Source organism: Mustela lutreola, chromosome 2 (genome assembly GCF_030435805.1).
Source record: "Mustela lutreola isolate mMusLut2 chromosome 2, mMusLut2.pri, whole genome shotgun sequence".
NCBI classification, from domain to species: Eukaryota; Metazoa; Chordata; class Mammalia; order Carnivora; family Mustelidae; genus Mustela; species Mustela lutreola.
The window spans coordinates 180,073,600-180,098,685 of record NC_081291.1 but is presented as its reverse complement, the minus strand read 5'-3'; the positions used below and the strand labels follow the sequence as shown (position 1 = coordinate 180,098,685).

The 25,086-nt window shown below is 32.6% G+C and overlaps 1 protein-coding gene across 4 annotated transcripts in view; it reads left to right on the top strand.

The window, feature by feature from the left end:
* Positions 1 to 25,086, top strand: part of EPHA6 (EPH receptor A6) — an 878,132-nt gene that overhangs the window by 56,173 nt on the left and 796,873 nt on the right. For all 4 annotated transcript variants that reach the window (XM_059164403.1, XM_059164402.1, XM_059164404.1 and 1 more), the window contains exon 2: positions 13,261 to 13,325. In XM_059164403.1, coding sequence (XP_059020386.1) covers positions 13,261 to 13,325 — 65 coding nt within the window. The remainder of the gene's footprint in view (positions 1 to 13,260; positions 13,326 to 25,086) is intronic.

Below are 25,086 nucleotides of genomic sequence, written 5' to 3'. Positions count from 1 at the left end.
TGTTTGAAATAGTGGCTTAAAAAATATTTGTTTCATTTGGTGGCTGCATAGTATTCCATTGTGTATATATACCACATCTTCTTTTTATAAGTTAGAAATGGGACATGGATCTCTTTAGGCTAATGAAATGCCAAGGTTACAGTAAGTTGACAATATATGTATTTGAAAAACACTTTTTAGAAGTAGAAAACTTCTTTTTTCTCTTTGGCACTATTCAAAGTTAGGAGCTTTAAAGTAAATTGTTAATTCCTTACATCGAAATAGACGTAGAGGGTTGAAAAGTGAAACAGGGTTAATCCTTTCCAGTAATTTAGAACTTTCCTAGAAATCTTTGATCCATTATTTAGTCTCTTGAATGTGTTTACCTGCAAGGAAAGAGATTCCTTGAGGGGACAAATCATCAGTGAATAAATTATTCTTATTTATAAATTAGACTCATGTATGTCTGATTAGCAGGAATCAATCTCCCAAAATATGATCATTGCTCCTTGGAAGGATAAGAATTGAGGTTCCCAGTCATGGTAGCTTAGGGTGGAGTTTGGATCCTGATGACCTTACCAAAAGAATTTCTCAACATTTTATATTTCTTACCATAATCCGTGTCTTGAGTAATCAACTTAAAATTAATCAATGTATTATTTTTTTCTAAAGATTTTATTTTATTTATTTGACAGAGAGAGAGATATCACAAGTAGGCAGAGAGGCAAGCGGGAGGGGGTGGGGAACCAGGCTTCCCGCTGAGCAGAGAGCCCGATGTGGAGCTCGATCCCAGGACCCTGAGATCATGACCTGAGCTGAAGGCAGAGGCTTAACCAACTGAGGTACCCAGGTGCCCCTGAAATGAATCAATGTCATAAAAGCCTGTATCTGCTTTCTTATGTTTAATTATGCTTGGTAAACCTGTGTTAGATAAAATGGTCTCCATTTGCCTAATGTTAAAATGCCATTATCATCTTTATTGCATTTATTTTATTGCACAAGATCCTGATGATGAACACTTTCACAATAGTACTTAATGACTTGCCTTCCCTTCAGAATAATGATGATAATGCCTATTTTTTGTTGTTGTTTTGTTTTGTTTCTTTTATTTTTTCTGCCAACAATAAAGCATCCATCTGTCATTCTTTTCTGTATACTGAAGTTGTGCTGATCTTGGCATGGATCACATTTGTAAATTTTTCATTTATGAACCATTCCTTCTCCTGACTCATTTGCAGTGCAGAAATATGCTACAAAAGATCAGTTCATGTGCCTCTAAATCTGGCATCACATTTGCTCTGTCATTTCCTCAGTAGTTTCAGTAGGAAGTTGTCCTACATAATCCTCATAACTTTATTTATCAAATAATTATGCTAAAAGCTGTTTTATGTGTAAATAATATGACAACTAGTTTTCTTTATATTTTGTCGTCATATTTTTCCTCCCCATTTCTCTCATTACAGAGAGAATTCTCTTCCATAGGCAGTATTACTTACTAAAATCCTCAGTATAATTCGATTTAGTGATTCAGGAGACAACATACATTTCTTAGACAGCCAAGGATGGTGAAATTATGGTAAAAGGGTTAAAAATTACATTTTATTTAAATTATTCTTCTGCAGTATCTCTCCTGAAATATAATTATTGTATGAACAGATTATCAAGTTTTATGATATGACAATCATGTTTTGTAAGCAGCTGACTGTTAAATCTAAGTGTTTGTGGACAGTTTAGTTAGCTGCTGTAGGAAAGCGTCTTCAATTGGAAATTTGGCTCTATCTTTTTTGGACACTAAAGATAGAGTATGGATTATATTTCTGGAAATAGCTGGAGAGAGTGGATGGGGAAATGTAAGGGAAAAAAACACTGTTCTCAGCTTTCTCTTAGAAGACTCTCGTTTTTTGTTTTGTTTTGTTGACTCTTGGAATAGATCAATTAACACGAGAGATTCAAAGGACAAAGAAGAGACAATTTTTATCCATGACACATACAAACTTATTTTTTACTCTTGTTTTTACATACTAAGTCATGCATGTTATCCTGGAAGAGTGACTAAGAAGATCAGAGTCTGTGGAGAGCCAGGTTGGGATAGATACTAAAACTTAAGTGAATTACTGGGTTAATGACAGAGCAATTCCCAACAGTTGGTCGAACAAGAATTACGAATTGGCTAAGTTTACACAGGCAGACAATATAATCTAAACAGAGGTTAATATCTTTGGATATGATAAAAATTGTGGTATTAGGAGTTCTTTTTCTTCTTTTTTTTTTTTAAGATTTTATTTATTTATTTGACAGACAGAGATGACAAGTAGGCAGAGAGGCAGGCAGAGAGAGAGGAGGAAGCAGATTCCCTGCTGAGCAGAGAGCCTGATGTGGGGCTCGATCCCAAGACCCTGAGATCATGACCTGAGCTGAAGGCAGAGGCTTTAACCCACTGAGCCACCCAGGTGCCCCAGGAGTTCTTGTTCAATACAGTTCTATGAAGAATTGCTTATGTGGTACAGTTTTCTCTATGCCATTAAAGAGTCTCAAGTTCACTTTCACCCAGAGAGTGCTGTAATCAATTCAAATTTAAGTTGGATAACTAAAGTAGGAAGAATAAGGGAAATGAGTATTCATAAGCACATTTGTGTGCTGTTTTAGTGAAAATGTTTTCTTGATATGGTGAGTGTTCAGTGGGGCAGCAGGTAAGAAGGGATCATTTGAACACTATGCACTGTGAGAGACCAGGGCTATAGATGCAGAGTTTGGACTGAGAGCAAGGAGTCTAAGGGCACTCTTTGATGAAAGCGTTGGGGCAGATGGAGCAGAGAAAAGAACCTCAAAAGTTGCAAAAGGTGTTTGTCTTCTAACAGTCCATTCTGTGCTCGAAACAAATCCCTACTTTAATTTTTCCAAAGACCACTTTGTCCCTTAACCACCTCTTAGAGAGGTCATCTCTGAGTAGCCTTTGACCTTCTCCCTTAAAAAGTAAGCACAATGGCCACTTAAATTTTGTCCAGTGCCTGCCTTTCCTCTAATCCTGCATTGCTTTTTCACTAGTTGGTTAAGAATATTTTTTCTCAAGACATGAGATTTTGCCTAGGCTCCCTTCCATTTATCTGTTCATTCATTCATTATTCATTCATTCATTTTATTCAATAAATGTACACACACAGCCCCTTTCCTTGAGGAGCTCGTACTATATTAGCAGAAGTAATTTTTAAATTACATATTGATAATTATATATTTAAAAAATATTTTAATTATTAATTTAAAGAAAGAAAGCATGTGATTGGGGGGGAAGGGACAGAGGAGAGGGAGAGAGAATCTCCAGCAGTCTCCTCACTGAGCACAGAGCCTGATGTGGGGCTCAGTTCCAGGATCCTGAGATCATGACCTGAGCTGAAACCAAGAGTCAGAGACTCAACTGACTGAGCCACCCAGGTGCCCTGATAGTTAAATCTTGATTTGGCCACAATTTCAATGGACAGAAGGAGACTATTGCCCTATCAGAGTTGTTTTATATATATGTTTTCCAAAATTTTAAGAATACAAGTATGACATTTTTACCTGATAATTTTTTATAGCTGATGACTAAAGCTTGAATTAATGTTTACTTCTAGTAATATGCACTTCAGTTTTTTAATTTCTTACTTTAAGTAATACATGATCTTTTCTTAAAAATTGGCAGATATTTCTTGTATTGGGAATTATATTGAAAATTATTTTTCAGGTATAAAGTTATTATTTTACTTACTGTTGATTACTGAGATACATTTCTAAAATCTGTTAATTTTTGACATTACTATAGGTCCAATTACTGACAGTTTTATGGAGATGTTGATATGCTATTGGCTGTTTGCCCTTTTGAAATAGCAGTTTAATTCTATACATTGTGCAAAATAGCTGTAGCCTTTTCTCTTCAGTACCTTCTGAATAGGGCATTTTAAGCTTCTTTGCTATATACATGTTTGAATAAACTATGGCATGTTTATGTTGACACAAAAATCCTTAAAGTGGGAGTGAAAAAATAACATCAAGTACTCCTTCAGGCTACACATAGTATCTTATAAACTTTCTATACCCTGCAATAGCTAATAATAGCATCTTAAATATAACAGATTTAATAAATGTTGAAATAACATCAAAATGTCTTAAAGTAAAATCAAGTAATGCTTTTGTGACTACATATATATTAATGAAGGGAGTTAAAAATGATTTCCATTATGGACATAACCATGTAAGTGTAATGGAGAAAAAAAAAAACACATTTCAAAGGGAAAAAAAAAAAAAAACCAACAAACAAAAATTCACTTCCATTTTCCAAGGGTAAAAATGAAATCTTTCCTTTACTCATATACTTTTTTCTTAGATTTTAGTAAAACTCATTATTTCTTTCTCAGTACAAAGTAATTATTGCTTCTTTTTAGAGTAACGGTTTCAATAATTTTTTTAGACTGTTCTTCCAGTATGTAGAAATGGTTTTATATTGAGATGGCCATTATGTTTTAACAAGACTAGATAAGACTTTCAAATAAGTAGTCATAATCTGTTTTTACCAGAACTATAAAAAATATTTAAATGCATTTCAAACCTTGAGCTTCATAATATTTAAAAAAAAATAGTGTCCAAAGCCATGGAAGAGAAGTGAGAAATATAAGAAAAGAAAGCACTAGAAAGGCAAGAAGCATTTCTGGTACTGTGTAAGTGATGGGGAGAAGGGGACAATGGTTTGGGCATATTGGGGAATATGTAGAAGTGTTGTGAGTTTCTGTGACAGATGGAAAAAATCACATTTATTAAATGTATGACTAGTAAATCTAAAACCAAAGACAGTCTTTCTTACCTATTTAATCTCCGTGTAACTGAAACAAATTGAAATAATACAGGTCATACACAAAACTACTTAGTTTTTTTTATAGATCAAAGTGCTGAAGATGCTAAAATGAAAGACTTGTATTTACTATCAATTAGGAACATGCCAAATTTCCTTTTTTTAAAAAATCTATAGATATAACTGAACAGTTTGATGGGGAAAGCATGACTTGTGAGCTAACTCATTTGTAAGTCTTACTGATATTTCTCAGGAGCCTGGGGTGCACCTGTCATTTGGTGACTTTACCATGGATCAGATCCACATCTAGGTTCTCCTTGGGTCTATCGGGTAAGCTTACCTGTCTTAATGGTAGGCTTAAAAAATGATTTAGGACTGAATCAAATAAAGCTGTGTCAAGCAGGATAACAATATGGAGGTTCTTTTGGACAAAATAAGGTGTGGAAGTGAGATGAACAATACTAGTTATATTTTTAATCAACTGGTTTTCGGTAGCAGTTTTTAACTCTAAGTATAATTTGCCTTACAAATAACAAACTAGCTTGATTTTTTTTCTCTATTTAAGGTGATAATGAAGGAAAACAATTTCTGATTATTCTATCTTATTCTTTCCATCATAACTAAAAAAAGAGTGATCTGTTTTCCAGAAAGGACATAGGCAGAGAGGTTTGAACATGCTTTCTGAAAAAGATACCATTTTCTAATAGAGTAGAAAGCTGAACGGTATGAGTTCAAAAGTTCTAGCCTTGATTTTATTATCTAAATTTGAGAAAGCTGTTTAATGTCACTGTGTTCATGTTACTTTACCTTTCAAATAGGATTTTCAAACTTTGACATGGGGTAGGAAAATTAATCATGAACACCACCTATATTAAAATTAGGCAAGCAACCACAGAATTAAGAAAGGCATGAAAAAACAAAATGCTGTAAATTCACCTAATGAGCAAATATTGATCTCAGTTTCTAGATAAAAGTAGTTTCACTTTTTAAGAAGAAATGATTCTTTTCGGAAAATGTTGGCTTAAAATAATACCAGTACACATAGGGGCATACCAGGGGTAAACATAATAATCCTATGTTTATTTAAAGCAATCTGTGTTCGATTTTTTAGGAATTAAATATTGATTCTGACTTTATGTAAGGGTAGATACCCATAGTTATACAGATCTGGAAATTGCAGCTGTGATTTTTGTCAATCAAAAATATGTGATTATGTCAAAACTAAAACTAAATCGTTTAATGTTGTAATGTGAGTGTCAGTTTAAAGCAGAATATAAACAGGATAACATTAAAATAGAAAAGTTAGAAATAAAAAATATATACATATACATATGCATACATATATATGCATGTCTATCTATAATCAAAAGTATTCTCTGACTATGTTGTATCTGGTCATTATGTCAGAAACAGTCCCTTTTTTCTATTAACTAGTTTGTTTGGAACTATGGGGTTTAGTAGGGTGTGTTACAGTCAGTGGAACATGACTGGAATTAACTATCAAAAGCCTCTACTACTATGTTGTTACTAAGTAACTAGGTAACTTTACCTTCTGGGATTTATTTGTGAAATAAAGGCTCTAAATTGAATGATTATAAGAAGAAATACCTTGTTCTTTTTCACATCAAGTCTGTTGGAGAATACTGGTAAATCTTTGGATTCAATTCACGTGCCATTAACTCAATTTTTTACAATGATATTATCCTAAAAACATAACTACTTTCTTAGTGGATTAATTGATCTGTTTTGCTTAGTTTGACAAAATAATTACAAATAAAATCCTGTCCTTTTTATTGTGCAGTTGGAGTAGAGGTGACCCATTATATACTATAAACCTATATGTTAATTGTTTTTAAAATAAATATATCTTAAGCTTATTAAAAGGGATGTAAATAAAGACTTGATAAATTATTCAAGGGCAAGAAATTAGCATTAAGCTTTTTAATTTTAGTACACAGTAGTCTCATTTAATCCAGTACTATCAGTCTTGTCTTTATCATTTGCTATCTTCTTTTAGAACACAATGAAATTTTCTTGTAATTTCCAAAAGAATGAGTAAAGGGAGTACTAAAAAATTAAAAGATACTTTCAGAGAGAAATACCATATGCCGGAAATTTATTTCTAAAAGCTAATGGGAAAATTGTGTATAGTTTAGCATACATATTCTATGAATTATGTTGTTTATTAAACAAACATATTTTCACTTTATTTTGATACCACTAACCTACTACTCCTTGCACTTATTTTTGATTTATCCAATTTCTTATTGATAATATGAATAACTATATTTTCATATGTACTCCTTACATAAATAATAGGTATTAATTGTGCCATGTTTAAAAGCATTACATTAAATTAAAAATAAAAAAAGTGTTGACTTTTTATTGAAGTTTATGTCAACATAGTGTTTTTTTCATCTTTAAGTTTACAGTATTTTTGCACTGGTAGGGACTAGATAACTCTTATTTGAAGCCAGCAGGAGGAGCTCTCACCTTGCTGGGTTCAATACAATTAGTGTGCCTGAAAATCCTGAATTTGTGGGGGTTTTATATATGAAACAAATAGTAAAATTTAAACATTTATCACATGTAAAGGTATGAAAAATCTCAAACTCCTTAGTTTTATTTTAATATCAGTTTCTCATTCATTTTTCAGGAAGGCAACTTTGAAATTTTACTGTTCCTATGAATTTTGAAAAGGTATGATTGCAGTTTAAAGAAGAAAATAAAGTAATTATATAAATCTTGCTTCTTGAAGCTAATAAGAAGAAAATTCTAAGGTTCTACACTTTTGTAGATATATACATATTTTCCTTTTTTGTTTTGAAATGCATATACCTCACAGTTTATAAATGTTAAATATCGAGAACCAAGCAACCTAACAGTGTTTTAGAAAAAAAAAAAATATATCAACTAAGCAATTAATTATTTTTCCAGTCTACGAAAAATGAATCTTTGTTGGCAGACTTCAGTATTAGAGATTTTTTAATGCTTTTCTCTAATAAACGCATTGATTTAAATGGTATGATTTATATGTAATACCCATAAATTTCTGTAGAAGCCATCGATGAAAAACTAGGATAAAAGATTTTGGATCAGCGAAAGAAATAGTGATGTTTCTCTGTATCTACAAAAGTAAAAGTGAGGGAGGGAAATCAAGAAACAGACTCTTAACTATATCGAACAAACTCATGGTTGCCAGAGGGGATGGGGGTGGGACATGAGTGAGATAGGTGATGGGGGAGTGAAGTGTGCACTTGTGATGAGTACCAGGTGTTGTATGGAAATGTTGAATCACTGTACTGTACACCCGACACTAATATTACACTCTATGTTAATGAAGTGGAATTTAAATTAAAAACTTCTATAAAGGGTAAGAAGAAAAACACTTAAGAAATTTAAAGGTTTTAAATGTTTTATAACATTAAAGGACATACAAAGGACAGTCTAGCATCAGTCTCCTCGGTTGGAATCCAAATCTGTTTCTGATATCAAGGAAAACTACTTAACCTTCTGAAGGTCAGTTTTCTCATCTGTTGGTTGGGTATTTTAAAAACGAAAGAATTTTTAGGACAATGTGGTGATTACATCAAGAAGAAAATAACATAGAAAATTCTTCCTATGGTGACTGAATTAGTATCATTATTTTGCCAGCCTGCAGGGAAATAATGATGTATTTCAAAAGTGTAAATGTGCTAAATGAGTTACATGAACTTTTGATTATCCAGAACTGCATGCTGGTCTTTAATACTTCTGAATTACTTTTAGTAGCATATGCCAAAAATGAAAATAACTTTCATTTGATAATGAGATAAACTTTTAGCTTTGAGTATTTATTATAATGATATCTTTAGTTTTTTTATCTAACATGTGAGATTGTTATACTGAGTGAACCCAAATCCCATCAAATATTTTTGTGTAATTTGTGTGTGTGAGAATGAATGTGTATATATATGTGTGTGTGTGTTTGTATATATGACATATACATATATATGTATATATCATCTTTATTGTACTTTCTTTTACTTCCAGGCTTGTTAGAATTGTATGTTAATAGGAAATAAGTGAAACTACAAAGGAAACTTTTTAAAAAGCTCTAGCCTTTTATGTGTCCTTTTTACTCTTTAGGTGATGCAAGCAGCCATTGAAAACCATTAGCTAAATATATTAATTCATTAGGAGTAGAAAATGGGATAGCCTAATTCAGTCATTCCTTCTTCTTTTATTACCTGAACTACTTCAAAGAGAAATGTTCCTTCATTAACTATTTCTTTGTTCATAAGTAGTTTATTTAGCAAAAGCAAAATATATGTTTTATTGTTTTCCGATTACTTACCAGTTTTTAAAATATAATGCTTTCTTAGTATTCTGCAAAAGTTATCATTAGGCATATTTTATCATTATGAATCATTATGAATGCATTAGCCTTGTGTGTATGATTACATTATCCATTTTTGGCCAGTGGAAGCCTATGAAATTTGGTTCCCAAGTCTTTTTGACATGGCCCTAGTCGACATTGGTATGTTTCTTGTAATGGTATATAAAAAATTAAATAAATGGAACTTGAATCTGATAAGGTACTAAATCTACCAATTTAAAGAAAATAAAGGGAATAGGGGACATGTTGAATGGTATCTCACAACTAGAAAAAGCTAAATGTGGGACAAAATAACCTTTTGTTTTTTTTCAGTAAATTTGATTTCAAGTAGTAAAAAAGATAACTGGCTAGTAATTGAAGAAATATATTTAAAAAAATGAAATATCATACATCTCTTGGAATGACTTAAAAAAACTGGACAACACCTTGGGGCACCTGGTGGCTCAGTCATTAAGGCTCTGCCTTTGGCTCAGGTCATGATCCCAGGGTCCTGGGATTGAGCCCCACATAGGGATCCCTGCTCAGCAGGAAGCCTGCTTCTCCCTTATCCACTCCCGCTGCTTGTGTTCTCTCTCTTGCTGTGTCTCTCTCTGTCAAATAAATAAATAAAATCTTAAAAAAAATAATTTAAAAAAGCTGGACAATACCAAATCCTGCTGAGGATATGAAGCAACTGGAAAACCATATTCTGCTAATGCCATTTTGAAGTACAATTGGGCAGTTTCTTAAAAATAAGCATTCTTAGGACACCTGGGTGGTTCAGTTGGTTAAGCATTTGCTTTTGGTTCAGGTCATGACTGTAAGATCCTGGGATCAAATCCCACATAAGGCTCCTTGCTCAGTAGGGCATCTGTTTCTCTCTCTCCCTGCCACTCCACCTGCTTTTGCATGTTCTCTCTCTCTCTGACAAATAAATAAAAAAGTTCTCCCTATAAGCCAGGAATTCCCTATTACCATGGAGAAGTAAAAGCCTAAGGTTATATAAAAATCTATACATGAAATTTTATACTGGCTTAATTTATAACATTCCCAACTGGAAATAGCTCACATTTGCATCAAGTAGGGAATTCCATTACAATAGAATACTTTCAACAGTAAAAAGCCAACTAACATGCAACAGCATGGATGAATCTCAAATGCATTGTGCTACATGAAAGAAGCAGGCTCAAGGTTTCATGCTATATGATTTTGTTGGTTTGACATTTTGGGAAAGGCAAAAGTCATAGGGACAGAAATTAAATCAGTGGTTGCCAGGGGCTGGAATGTGGAAGGAATTCACCATAAAGGTCACAAGGGAACTTTTAGGGGTGATGGAAATATTCCATAGCTTGATTGTAGCAGTGGTTACATGGATGTGGGAGTTTGTCACAATTTATAGAAACGTACATTTTAAAAGGGTGAATTATTAAATTGTAAGTAAATCATAACCTCAATAAATCTAACTTTAAAAAAGTTAATGAGGGATTATGGTTTAAAAAAACAAAGAACAATATCAACTCACTACAATGGATACCACTTACTTGGACCCTGATTCTTCTGTTCAAGTTAAGTTGAGACTATAGGGATATTAAACACTGGATATTTGATGATATTAAGGAATTACTATGTATAGAAATAAACTAAGATACTGTTGCTATATTAAAAGGAGTCTTTATCATAAATATACACTACATTCTTTTTTTTTAATTTTTTTTATTTTTTTTTTATTAAATTTTTTTATTTTTTATAAACATATATTTTTATCCCCAGGGGTACAGGTCTGTGAATCACCAGGTTTACACACTTCACAGCACTCACCAAATCACATGCCCTCCCCAATGTCCATAATCCCAACCCCTTCTCCCAAACCCCCTCCCCCCGGCAACCCTCAGTTTGTTTTGTGAGATTAAGAGTCACTTATGGTTTGTCTCCCTCCCAATCCCATCTTGTTTCATTTATTCTTCTTCTACCCACTTAAGCCTCCATGTTGCATCACCACTTCCTCATATCAGGGAGATCATATGATAGTTGTCTTTCTCTGCTTGACTTATTTCGCTAAGCATGATACGCTCTAGTTCCATCCATGTTGTTGCAAATGGTTCTTATAGATGATTATTACTGGAATTTGCTTCAAAGAAGTTCTGCAGTGAGAGAGAGTATAAAGATATATAGATGAAGATTGACTGAATGTTGATAATTATTGAATCTGGGTGATGAGTCCATGAGGGTTCATTTTACTGTTTTTCATCTACATTCTAAAATATGTTTGAGAATTTTCCACAATAAAATTTAAAGAATTACAGCTCAGTTTTACAAATTTATATTTAGTAAACTCATTTTAACATTACTGAAAGAATATTCTACAGTAAGTAATTAGCGTTCATCTCAGGAATTGCTGTGTGGTTTTATACTTATCCCACATTGTGCTCTCTGCTCAGCAGGGAACCTGCTTCCCCTCTCTCTCTGCCTGTCTCTCTGCCTACTTGTGATCTCCCTCATTCTGTCAAATAAATAAGTAAAATCTTTCAAAAAATGAATAAAACGTAGTGATTCAAATAAGAAAAACCACAGAATCCTTACAATAGACACCAAATAGCATACTTTCAGTGGAACTTTTTAAAATTACAAATAGAAAACCCTGCTTCTTAACTATGTGAAGATATAAAACTCATGATGGAATATCAAAGCATTGTTTCTCAGACTATAATCCATGGCCTACTGGCATCTAGGGGACTTGGAGGTAGTAGTTAAAAATAAAGGTCTGAGTCATGGACCCTACACATTTATCTGCTGGAAACACCACAAAAATCCTCCCCATTTGATCTCTATCTTTCCAACCTCATTTTTATCCTGCTAGTTCCCCAAATAATGCCCATTCCTAGTCCTGACTCCAGCAACTGAAAAATGATTTAGTTATAGCTCTGTTACTTTATTCTAAAAGTAAACCATTTGTTTCTTATCACATCTAATTGAAAGTCCCTTTGTCCTAGGTCAGCTCAAATTGCATCTCCTTTGTGAAATTCTCCCAGACCTCCATACTAGCCCTAATGTAACTTAATTGCTAGGCTTTTATATAATCTTCCATTTTAAAATTTAACAGATTATATTCTAATCATTTGTTTTTATGTCTGCGTTTTGATCAGATTGTGAGTAACTTTTGGTCAGAGAAAAATATGCATGGATTTTGTTTTTGCTTTTGCCTCAGCTGTCAGTATACCTGCATGTACAATAATAATGTAATCTATGCTTTAAAGATAGGTTTATTAAAAAATTACTTGTTTTCATACTTTGCAAATCAAATATAAGGGCATTTAATAACATGAAAAAACTACAGAAGCCTCTTTAACACAGTTTTTCTTGCTTTAATGTGGTATAAAAAGACTATATATGAAAGTGGAGTGGTAGGGAAGACAAAGGTGATTATTTCATTATTTGTCCTCAAACTGGTCCCCCTGTTCACACAGGCCAAGAGAGAGTGCAGAAAGAAACAGACCACTCCAGATTGGTAGGTGGGAGGGTTAATAAGCAAGGGAACTTACTTGTCTTAGGCAGCTGCAAGATTTCCACCAGAATCTTTAAGTTTTCATAGAAGTCATAACTGGGTTCATTCATCCACGTGGTCTCAGCAACATGTTACTCTCCCAAGGCTATGTCCTTGGAACCAGCTTCCTCTAGGGAAACAGCAGGCAGAGCTTACATTCTGAGGATGGGGGAGGGGAGTGAGGAGACCTCTATTGTCTGGGTCCAGCTCAAGGGTCACCTGGCAGTCACATCATCTGGATTATCTCCATCAACATTTATCAGTTTTAAAAGCCAACTATTAAAAATGACTTTTGGGTCTTTTTCTCAGTTATCTGTTTTATTTAGCATTGTTAAACACAAGTTACATATTTTGAAAATAAGTTATAACTACCTCATATATTTTATCATTACTTAGTATTATTATTACATTAGTATTTAGTATACAGTTAATTTTATAGTAAGTAATGCAGCATATTAAAACTAATGCAATGAGTAATAGTAAATATAGTTGGCATTAATATTTTAAATAACATTTTTACATCAATTGAGAAATTCATGTACTTTTTTTTTTTTTAAATTCCAGTTGTGTTACTTGATACAACAACTGTGCTGGGAGAGCTAGGATGGAAAACATATCCATTAAATGGGGTAAGTTTAACTATGTTTTTAAATTTTTCATCCTTACTAGGTTTTTAGGGTCTGTTATAATAGTTAAAAGATAGTGGATTTGGGCTTCAGTTAGTATTAATTTTAGCATATAACTAAAATTCCAAAGAAAAGATTAAAATGCAGTTAGAACTTGTAACCAATGAGAATGTTGTATAAAATCTTTGCTTCTTTTAAATTAGTCATTTTTTAACATAGCCTTTTTACATATATACATACAGTAAATTAGACTGTTTCCCATATAAATGTTTTCTCAGAAAAAAATTCTGTGTATAAGTTCAAGAGAGTTTTTTATATACAGGTTTATTAAACTTGATAACCTCAGTGGGTATTTGTCCATAAACAAACTTTAAATTATCATAAGTGGATTTTACACATATTAACAATTTGTTTTTTATTAGAAAATATGAGTGTACTAAAGTAGTATGTGTTTTTTGAACTTGACAAAAAGGAATATTATGATTGGGTTTTTGTTAGCTGAGTTCTTGCTTTTGAAAGGCATGTGTAATTTAAGGGTGTGTAATTTACAAACCACAATTTTTCAAGTACTGATATAATTTTAGCTGTGGTCAGAATTGCTGTGTAAACCTGGTGATTCACAGACCTGTACCCCTGGGGATAAAAATATATTATATGTTTATAAAAAATTAAAAAATAAAAATAAAGAATTGCTTTTTAATATGGTTTAATGTATTTCATATCATTTTGACATTACAATGTATTTCCATTCCTTTTTTTTATAAATTTCAAGTTAAAGTAAAAGTGTGGTTTGTGAATTTTTTATTAGATTTTGTCTAATTTAGCAAAATTTTCAATAATGGAGGTAGTTAGCTGTTATTCAGATATACTTGGGTTAGCTTTTCTTCCTTTTTTCAGAAATTGTATTTTTTTCATTCACCAGATTCTTAGTTGATATTTTTGCATTGCTTTTTCCATTACATCTGCAAATTTAACCCTAAAAGAAGTTGACTGAAAATGTTTTATTTTTTAAAATCATTCAAATATTGTTTGAATTTGACCTTTTATAGCAATAGTTACTCACTTAATATGTGTATTTTCAACTATAATTTTCTATGAAGAGTTAAATCTTCCTCTCTTTTTTCAACAGGCTATTTGTCTCTTTAGATTGGTTTGTTTTAATAGGCTAATTTTATTTTTTCTGAAATTTTCATCTTATTCTCAAAAAGGTCTCATCAAACCATTTCTGAAAATATATCTTTGAAACTATATACTTTCATCATCTTATTTTTATTAAACATCAATATTTATTGACTTTACTAAGCATGTTTAATTTATTACAGTTAATTTCAAGAAGTGAATGAAACATTTTTTAAAAAAATTATCTTCCAAGAGATATATATACATATATATGTTTCTTCTGTCATTGTAAGAACTTATAAAGTTTATAAGTGCTACTTTTCCATTTTTTTTTAAATGACAAAAAATACTTTGTCATAACCAAAGAATTGTGTGAGGGACAAAAGGAGTTACATCCATGCTGCAGTGATTGTATTTGTCTTGACCAGGCTGCATTTCAAAGGAACTGATGAGGAGGAGACAAGGACTTAAAACGTTACAAATAAACTTACTGCTGTTCTCTTGCTGATCTTGTCATAGGTGTTGTGAAAGGGAGATTTTTTCCCCCTACTATTACTGGTTTATTACTTAGGGAAGGGGCAGAACTGTTTGAAAAGTAATGCTTACCCCAAAGTTCTCTATTTGCAGACACTGAATTAAGAATTTTACGTTTTATTTTCACAATTGCCTGATGATGTATATCTTAGTTCTGTTTCCCAGTCAGAGAAACCTTGCCTTAAAGAGGGTAAGGAATGCAAAGTACCAACAAGTTTTAGGCTAAGTAGTGAGTGATGGGATTTAATCTGAACTAAGTTATTTTTTTTTTAATTTTTTATTTTTTATAAACATATATTTTTTTGACTAAAGCTTGCATCTTCATCATGGCACTGGTAACAGAGTGGAGCTTTGGAAAGTTCATGAAAGGCCAATTATTTATGCTGACATTTGTATAATTGATTCAGATTTCTTTTCTTCCCTTGATACACATAGTACTTGACTGAGATGAACATTCTGGACACCAGCCATGGATTTGCGGGAGGAGAGGGAGAAAGAAGAAAGGAAGGAGAATATAGGAGAAAATAAGTAGGATAGAATAAGCTGGAAAAGGAAGAGATGGTTAATACTTATCAAGCATTTACCATATGCTAGGCTTTGTTCAAAGCAGTTTACTCACATGAGTCCTAGAAATCAAGAATAATTTTACCCCATTGAAAGATATGGAAATTGAGACTCAGATACATTAAATAACCTATACAAGATTACAGAGCTAAGAATTAGTGCAGCAGAAATTCTAAGCCAAGCAGATTCTTACTGTTAACACATGTATGCTTTTTATTTCCTGTAAGATTCTACTTTGTAAATATAAAGGCCAGTGGTCAACATGTATAAACTACAGAGGGAAAAATCACACAGGGATTCAGATTTTAAGATGTAAATTAAATACTCAATTACCTTGGAATGTCACTTTTGTAATGAGCTATCTTACTTTTAGATTATCCCTCAAATAGTAGTGCACACATAGCAAGTGAAAGCAGTAGGAAAACTGAGAAAACAAGAAACAGAAAAACAAGAAAAGCAGTAGGAAAATGAGAGCGTATGGACATACTTTATAATAGATACAGATGAAGCTACATGAATTAGGTGAAACCCAAGGTAAATCCAGGGAAACAGTAAAATGTACAGGTAATTTACTTAAGTTTTAAAGAATACATTCAGTTTCAATTCCTCTTTTAGTGAAGTGGGTATATTACTGATGAGAATGAAGTTTACTTAAAGCTCTTTATAGGTTAAAACAAGGAAATAATAAGGATGAAGAACTTTGAAAAAGGCTTTAAAAATAGTGAGAATGAGAAATCATGAATATTAGTTAAATAATTTAAAATCTATTTAAAATCAGTTTATGACATTTTAAGAGAATACTTATTGAGCACTTTCAAATCTTACAGAAACTCTGGGAATCATTATTCCCAGTTTACCAATGATGAAGCAGAGATTCAGAGTGTTTTAAGTAATGCATCCACATTTATATAGCTATTAAATGAAAGAATTGAGGGTTAAACTTGGTTCCACCTATATCTGAGAAATGCTGCAGTATTCATAAAATTCTTCACATGTGCAAAAAAAAAAAAAAAAAAAAGGGCAAGGCTATCACTGTTTTGGTTTCTTCCACTTAAGCCTTTGCTTTAGTAGTATTTTCTGTTAGAACAAACTATAGTGTTGCTTGTCACCAATTTCTCAGAAATTATTCAATGCTTAATGTGTGTAATGTTCCTGGTAACCAAGTAAAATGGAATTTTCATGTCTTTATGATCTGTATAAGAACACTTATAGTCCAATAAACAGCAGTATTTAGGTACCTTAGAAATATTTTTTGAAGGGGTACCTGAGTGATACATCCAGTTAAGTGTCCAACTCCTGGTTTCGATTCAGGTTATGATCTCAGGGTTGTGAGATCAAGCCCCTCCACTGGGCTCCACACTCAGCATAGAGTCTGCTTGAGCCTCCTTTTTCCCTCTCCCTCTGTCCCTCTGTCCCCCATTCTTCCTCTCTCTCTCTCTCTTTCTCACACTCTCAGATAAATAAATCTTTTTAAAAAAGAATTTTTTATGTTTCAGTTTGTAACATTTAAACTACCATTTATATCTGTGTTAAAATTTTAATTATATCTATTTGAAATTGTATGACTTTTTTCAGGTTGTCAGGTTTATCGAGGCACGCTAATATGAATGGCCATTTTAACTAAAGTTGACTTTTTTTCAGAGACACTACTTGAGTTGGTTTCACAAGTATGTCATGGGTAAAAAAGACAACTAGATAAATTTGGCAACTTTATATCAAGTAATTGGTATTTCTCTGAATGAAGTATTTCCTAGGAATAACTTTTCAACTGATAAATTTTCTATAAAGACTTGAACTAAGAGACATTTTTGAAATTATATACCATATAAAATATGTGAGTTAGTAAATGGCTTTATAGTTTTTTTATTAACTTAAAATAGCCATCCTACCTAGTATCGTGTTTCTAAATGGAGTAGACATTTACAATGTCTGTGAATAAAAGCATTACAGGTTATTTGAGTAGGAGGTAAGCACCTTTGGTTAGAGAATGTGGAACATAGATAAGTGAGTAGTCTTGAACAAATGAATTCTTAGGCTTGCAAAAATGAAAAAGAAATATATATATGTGTATATATATATGTGTGCATATATATATATATATATATATATATATATATATATATATGTTTATATTTACTGAAATGCTTGCTTGTCATATGCGCCAATATTTAAAATACATTATGTCCATAATTCAGTTTGACAAACTTCCATTTTATGCTCTTTGTGCCAAGTACCTTGTTAGGGTGCTCCAGAAGCCTCAGAGTATAGAGATCGTGCTGCACAATCATAAGGTCAAAGACTGTCTTCAAGCAGTTTTGCATGATGGTTTGTGAAAGGATAATGAAGGGAGGGATTAATTCTGGTCAGCAATTTTGGTATGTGGTATATGGATGACATTAACTCTTTCTGCTAAACTGTGAAAGAATCCCATATGGGTTGGACAAGAGGCTGGAAAGCTTCTGTTAGGCAAAGAGAGTAACTTGAAGAAAGGCACAACATTCTTTAATGTGCGCATTAAGTTTTGAGAATGTTGAAAATAATTTGTGTGCTTGGAGTGAAGGTTTTGTGGGAAATAAGACAGTGACTGTAGGCTAACCATATTGTGGAAGACCTAGAATTTCAGTGTCTTAATTGACTTAGTATATAGCTCAGTCCCAGTACATACAAGTAAATGTAAAAACTTTCTGGATTCAGTTAAACAAACAGAAAGTATTAACGCTTTTTTTTTTTGGATAATAATGTATACCTGTGGAAATGAAAGGCTCCTTAGAAAATTGTTAGGAAAGGATGTTCAAAATATAGGTAATAGGACATTATTAATGTATTGAGAATGAAGTGAAATAGAATAATTATACTTGTATATAGAATGAGGCTTAGTGTTAGAAAAGAATGAATATATCAAAGATTTTGGTAACCACTTGTTATAATTCTTAACACTGTACTCTCATGGTCTTATGTCAATAATTTTATGTCTACTGGGGCCCCTGGGTGGCTCAGTGGGTTAAAGCCTCTGCCTTCTGCTCAGGTCATGATCCCAGGGTCCTGGGATCCTAGCCCCACATCTGGTTCTCTGCTCAGCAGGGAGCCTGCTTCCTCCTCTCTCCCTCCCTGCTTCCTCCTGTCTCTGCCTGCTTCTCTGCCTACTTGAGATCTCTGTCTGTCAAATGAATAAATAAAATCTTTAAAAAAAAAAAAAAAGAATTTCATGTCTACATAATTTAAAGCTCTTAAGAACTTTATCCTGTTAATGTCCCTTTCATCCTTGATCTGTCAGTGTACTACACTAACATAATAAAATTATGATAATATAGCAGAGTAGCTAATAGTGCCATGATAATCAATGAAAGAATGCTACATGAATAAAAATTTTTGCATAGCACTACAGAAGTTGTTAATGAATACTAAAGAAATGGTTTCATAAATATTAAGCACAGGCATATGTTCTGGATTTTTCATTTGCTATAACTAATACCTGGTTAATACTAAATCTTACTCCTTGCAAAACTGAAAGACCTGTTTAATTTTAAAAATCTCCTGGGAAGAAGATAGTCTTTAAGAAGACATACCATTTTAATGCTAATGAGAAAAAAGAAACATGAAAGATACTGTTCATACAATACCTTTGTACTAAAGAAGAACTTGAAAAAATGTATCTCTTGAATTTGTTCTCATAAACTGAAAAGGTGTTAAAGAAAAATTATATAAATTTTCTTGAAACATTTATTCATGTTTACTCCTTTCCTTTGATATTTTTCTTCTGATTTCGTTTTAGTCAATATGTAACATTGTAGATGAAAGAGAATGATACCATAAGATCTGTAGTTGAATGTGACATTCAGAATCCTTAATACACATTACAGATGCGTTCCCATGCAATGCCATATAACAGTGGGGTATGTCACATTGGGGCACCCTGGCTTAATATTAATTCTGACAAATAAAAAGTAACTGGTACCCACTAGAAAAATGAAAGACTTCATAACATAAAAAAGAAACTTGATGATTAAAGACTTACATTGTTTTCTTTGAGCTTTTAAAATTATGTTTGATACTACTTAAGATTTAATAGCACTGTGACTTTTTAGTTTTGATACTGTAATCAAAAAGATAAATGACTTGTTTGGGTAACTGCATACCAATTATTAACAGTACTTACACCTAATAAAATCTGAGAGTTAAAAGATAACATTTCATAATAATAATAATAATAATAATTCCATAAGGTATTATTTGATTAAGTATTACAAATACTTAATGTTGATGCAAGAACTTGATTTTTAAGCATTTAGTCAACCACCTGAAAGATTTTTCACTATTTATTTTTATTCTTAGTAATATTGTTGGCAAGAAAATGAAAGGTTTGCTTATCCCAGATTTTTCCCCCCTCTTCTGTTTTGACTGCTTGTATATATAGTACATCAGATCTTTTATACAGAGTTGTAGTGGACATGGTTATAGGCACTCCAATACTCAAAATCAAGCTTCCTTTTCAACAGTTAAGTACACCTTAACAAAAAGATTAAGAGAAAATTGAATACTAATAGAAAAAAAAAGTGCTGTTGGATATATTAAGTTGAATTTTCTATTAATTATGATAATTAAAGATTAGAAAACTCAGATGGAAAATATTGAACTCAAATATATAGGCATTTTGGCAGGTTGTGGCTTAGATAACTTTTAGGGTTTGTAAAATGCAAGATGATACAAGATATATGATCTTATATGTTAAACATAGTAAATTGGTATTAGGAAATTTACCCTGAAGTGGTTAGGAGACTAGGGTATAGGTCATTCATGTCTAGATAAAACTGTAAGTGAGCATATAATTCAGTTGCTAATGATCTTTATAGTGAACAAAAATGAAAGATTTTTATAATAAAAGAGTCTTACATTCAATTAAACTGTGTGAAAAGGTACTATATTCCATATTTTAGAGACAGGCATTTCCTAATATCATTGTTCCAAAGTTTGAGAAACCAAAGATAGAATGTATTAGTGATAGGGAATGGATTAACTACTAATAATTAATTTCTATTTTTGTTTATAATTTCTATATTTCATATCATAGGAACTAATTTATTATAGCAGACTTCCGTGTTGCATTTTTATGCATTTTATAATACATTGAAATTACTGAAAACTTATATGTATGTGTTTGAATTCTGAAAACATAAGCTTTGATTATAACATTTTAAAAAATGGATTGTTTCAGTTACTGCTTTCAAAACTGGTACCTAGTTTTTATTCTGAGAAACTTCTCAGCATATGTAGTAGTTTCTAAATATCCATCATATTAATTTCAATCTATGGTTCACATTTGAAAGAAATTGTTCTTCAGTTTTAGAAGTTTCTATTGCCATATTCCCAAACTCAGAGACTTTTTTTTTCTTTTTTTTTTAAGTGCGAGAACACATAAGAGCAGTAGGGAGGGGCAGAAGGAGACAGAGGAAGAGAGAGAGAATGTTAAGTAGGCCCCCTGCCCAGTGTGGAGTCCTTTGCAGGGCTCAATCTCATGACCCTGCCTAGGATCATGATCCAGGTGAATATCAAGAGTACTTTTGCTACATTGTTCTTGACCTTTTCCATTTCTTTTGATTCATTTATTTCTCTACATTACCCATTTTTTCTTGCACATTGTCTTCTTTATCTATTAAACACTTAGCATAACTTTTAACAATTGCTGGTCTGATAATTCTAACATTCTTGCTTTATCTGACTGGTTCTAATGCTTCTTTAGTCTCTTCAACCAGTAGTTTTATTTTTGCCTTTTAGCACATCTTGTAATTTGTTATTAAAAGGTGGACATGATGTCTGAGTAAAAGAAACTGAGGTCAGCAGACCTCTGTAATATAGTAGTGAGGTAGTGGGGTTGGGAAAATCTTCTCTAGTTCCATAATTGGACTTCTTTCTTTGATGAGCCTGTGCCCCTGGACTCTGAATTTCACCATTAGGTGGGATAGCAGGGCCAGAGGGAGTTGGAGTTGGTTATTTTCCTCTTTCTACATGGACGGCTAGAACCTGCTGGACCAATTTTCCATCCTTCAAGTAGGTTAGGCTTTGATAAAATAGTTTCTCCTGAGGCAGGCCTTGTTAAGAAGAACTGAATGCTCTGGCATATTTTGAAGTGGTTCCTTGCATTTTCAACTGTCATAGACATTATATAATTGGCTGAAACATTTGCTTAAATAGTTTTGCAAATTAAGATTTTAATTTTCCCCACCTTCTGTTTTTATGCAGTGAATGGTCTAAATTTTTCACTTGATCTTTATTGTCAGTTGTATTTGGCTTTATTTTTAAGTTCATTTAATTAAAAAAAAGTAAATCAAGTTCTTATGCCTTTGTTTATCTGGCATTATTGCTATTATTCTTTAAAAATCAATAAAGGAAGACTTCAAAACTTTTCTGTGATGTACAGGTTGAGTAGTAGACCATGATATTCCTGGGAGCTCTTAGAAATTTAGTTCCATGTATCTTGGCTTCACAGGAGACCCAATGCAAATTTTTGTCTCAGAATGTTCAAATTACTAATGTCACAGTTCTGCAGTAAGAACCATGACATGTATAAAAGTTTATACATTTTATAAACTTCTAAAATTTAGTCCTAATAATATCTATGTGAAGTAAATATTACTAGTATCATTTTATGCATGAGAAAAATAAACCTGAGAAAAGTCCTATAACCTGCTTAAGTTTATGGTGATATTGACTGAAGGAACTGGTGTTAAGGCCAGGGTCATCTTAATCCCAAAGCCAGGATTATTAGTCATTCAGTGTACCTACAACCATGCATTGGTTTCAACATTGTGACTGATACTGTGGAGGCTATAAGGTGGTTCAAATGCAGTCTTAATCTAGTTACAGTCTTGTTAGAATGACACAGATGTTTTATAAAAAGATATGTAGTTATTAAAAAGTGCTGAGAAAAAGATATTCATCTTTGAAAACCAAAGGATGTCTCAAAGCAAAAGATGGTTAATTTTTTTTTATTTTTATAAACACAATGGAATACTGTGCATCCATCAAAAGAAATGAAATCTTGCCATTTGCGACAACATGGATGGAACTAGAGCGTATCATGCTTAGCGAAATAAGTCAAGCAGAGAAAGACAACTATCATATGATCTCCCTGATATGAGGAAGTGGTGATGCAACATGGGGGCTTAAGTGGGTACGAAAAGATGGTTAATTTTTAAAGACAGTTCTTTACTTAGTGGCATAAGAATATTTGGTGCATGTTTAGATTGTTTTGATATTTTTTCTCTTGGAAAAGAACTAGAGAAAGATTCCTTTAGTGTATCTCTTTTGTGTTTATTTCTTTGTGTCTCATATCTTTATACATGTCTGTTATTGAGTATAAGCTAATTAGGGTAAGATATGGAGTAATCTCATCCAAAAATAAAAAATAAATCACATCATAGAAATAAATTTATTATAAATGTTAGTAAAATTAGAGAAAAAAATAAGAGAAATGTTATAATTTGTCATTCTCACACCATCTTCTAAGTAAATTGACCTAGAGTCTTTATTAAAGGTTATCCATTATGGTTAGTGCTAAGATGTCCTACTCCCTCAACCACATCTTATTGGGACACAGGTGGAAACCTCCTCAAAAGTCATGCAGTTCATTAGCTAACTAGCTACCTCTCACCTCTTACATATGATTTCCTTAAGTTATTAAACTAATCAGATTCCTTTTTAGGAATTTAGGGATTTCCACACAGGATAAGAACAATCTGAAACTTGTTCCGTAAAGATACATACACTGAAAAATACAGAAAAGGAGAATAATGATACAGAAAAAAAATACAGAAAAGAAGAATAATGAATTGAAGTCATGTGCAAGTAGAAATTCTGAGAGCAGAAAATGGCAGCAGTTAAAGGAGCAGAAGAGGAGAGCATAGCACATGCAGTGAAAAGACCATGAGAAAAAGATGGGAGTCGTCAACACTTCTGGAGCTGACCAGGTTGCTGCTACATTTCCAGATTCAGTCCTTGGGTATTCTTAAAATGAATTCCCTTACTTGAGCCATCAAATTGCAAAGGCACATTGTAAACCTGAGGATGATGATCACGGCGGTGGTGGTGGCAGCAACAGTGACAGCAAGAAGAAGGCGGTGAAACACTGCCAATGAGAGGAAGCAGATGAATGAATATGAATGAAATTTATTAGAGTGCATAAATTTTAAAATATTTAATATCTGGGCAACTGTGATTTCTTTTTTTTTCCTTCCAAGTTTTTATTTAAATTCCAGTTAGTTAACATACAGTGTAATATTAGTTTCAGGCATAGAATTTAGTGGTTCATCACTTACATACAATACCCAGAGCTCATCACAAGTGCACTCCTTAATCTCCATCACCCATTTAGCCCATCTCCTGCCCATCTCCCCATCATCAAAACTTAGTTTATTCTCTATAGTTAAGAGCCTATCTTGGTTTGGCTCTTTTTTCCCCGCCATGTTCATTTGTTTTATTTCTTAAATTTCACATATGAGTGGAGTCTTACACTATTTTTTCTTTCTCTCACTTCTTTTGCTTAACATTATACTCTCTAGCTCCATCCACATTACTGCAAATAGCAAGACTTTTCTTTTTTATGGCTGAGTTATATTCCATCATATAGATATGTATGTGTGTGTATACCACATTTTCCTTATCCATTTATCAGTTGGACATTTGGGCTCTTTCCATAGCTTGTCTATTGTTGATAATGCTGAGAAACTGTGATTTGTGGTACTTTTCTCTATCTCAGAATATTCCTTCCTGTATAGCATCCTCTGCAAAACAAACAAACAAACAAAAGAACAAATAAACAAGTTGCTTCTTTGTCTTTCACCAGTTGAAAGAACTTGTATTAGATAATGAAGAGATTGATTCTATGGTGAAGAAGAGAAGTAAGAGAAAAGCAATAAGGATGATTTAGGAAATCAGATGTGAAGTATTTACTGATGTGGCTATGTCATTAGCCCGTATTCTCTGGGCAGCTGAAAAATAAGTATGTATGCAATTCATTTTTCCAGTACTTCTGCTATTTTTTCCTGTATATTCTTTTCTTTTTAAAAGACTTTTTATTTATTTATTTGACAGACAGAGATCACAAGTAGGCAGAGAGATAGGCAGAGTGGGGGGGAGGCAGGCTCCCTACTTAACAGAGAGCCCGATGCAGAGCTCAGTCCCAGGACCCTGAGATCATGACCTAGGCCAAAGGCAGAGGCTTTAACCCACTGAGTCATACAGGCACCTCTTTTTCTGTATATTCATAATGGTGTTTTCCCCAAGTGTATTTGTTTTTAAAGGTCTGAGTCTCATTTACCCAATTACCATTGAATGACATAATGTAGTCTTTCCTTTATTTTCTTTGTTTTTTTTTTTTACATTATTATTTATAAAGTTTTATCTTCTAGTCTCCTACTTCCAAGAGGAGTTTACAGTTGTTCTTTAAACATGAATTCCCATATTGCATAATCTAAATTCAGTTTCTGGTTTTATCAAAAAGTTATAATTATTTTAACCAGAATCATTCAAGATATTTATAAACCATTTCATT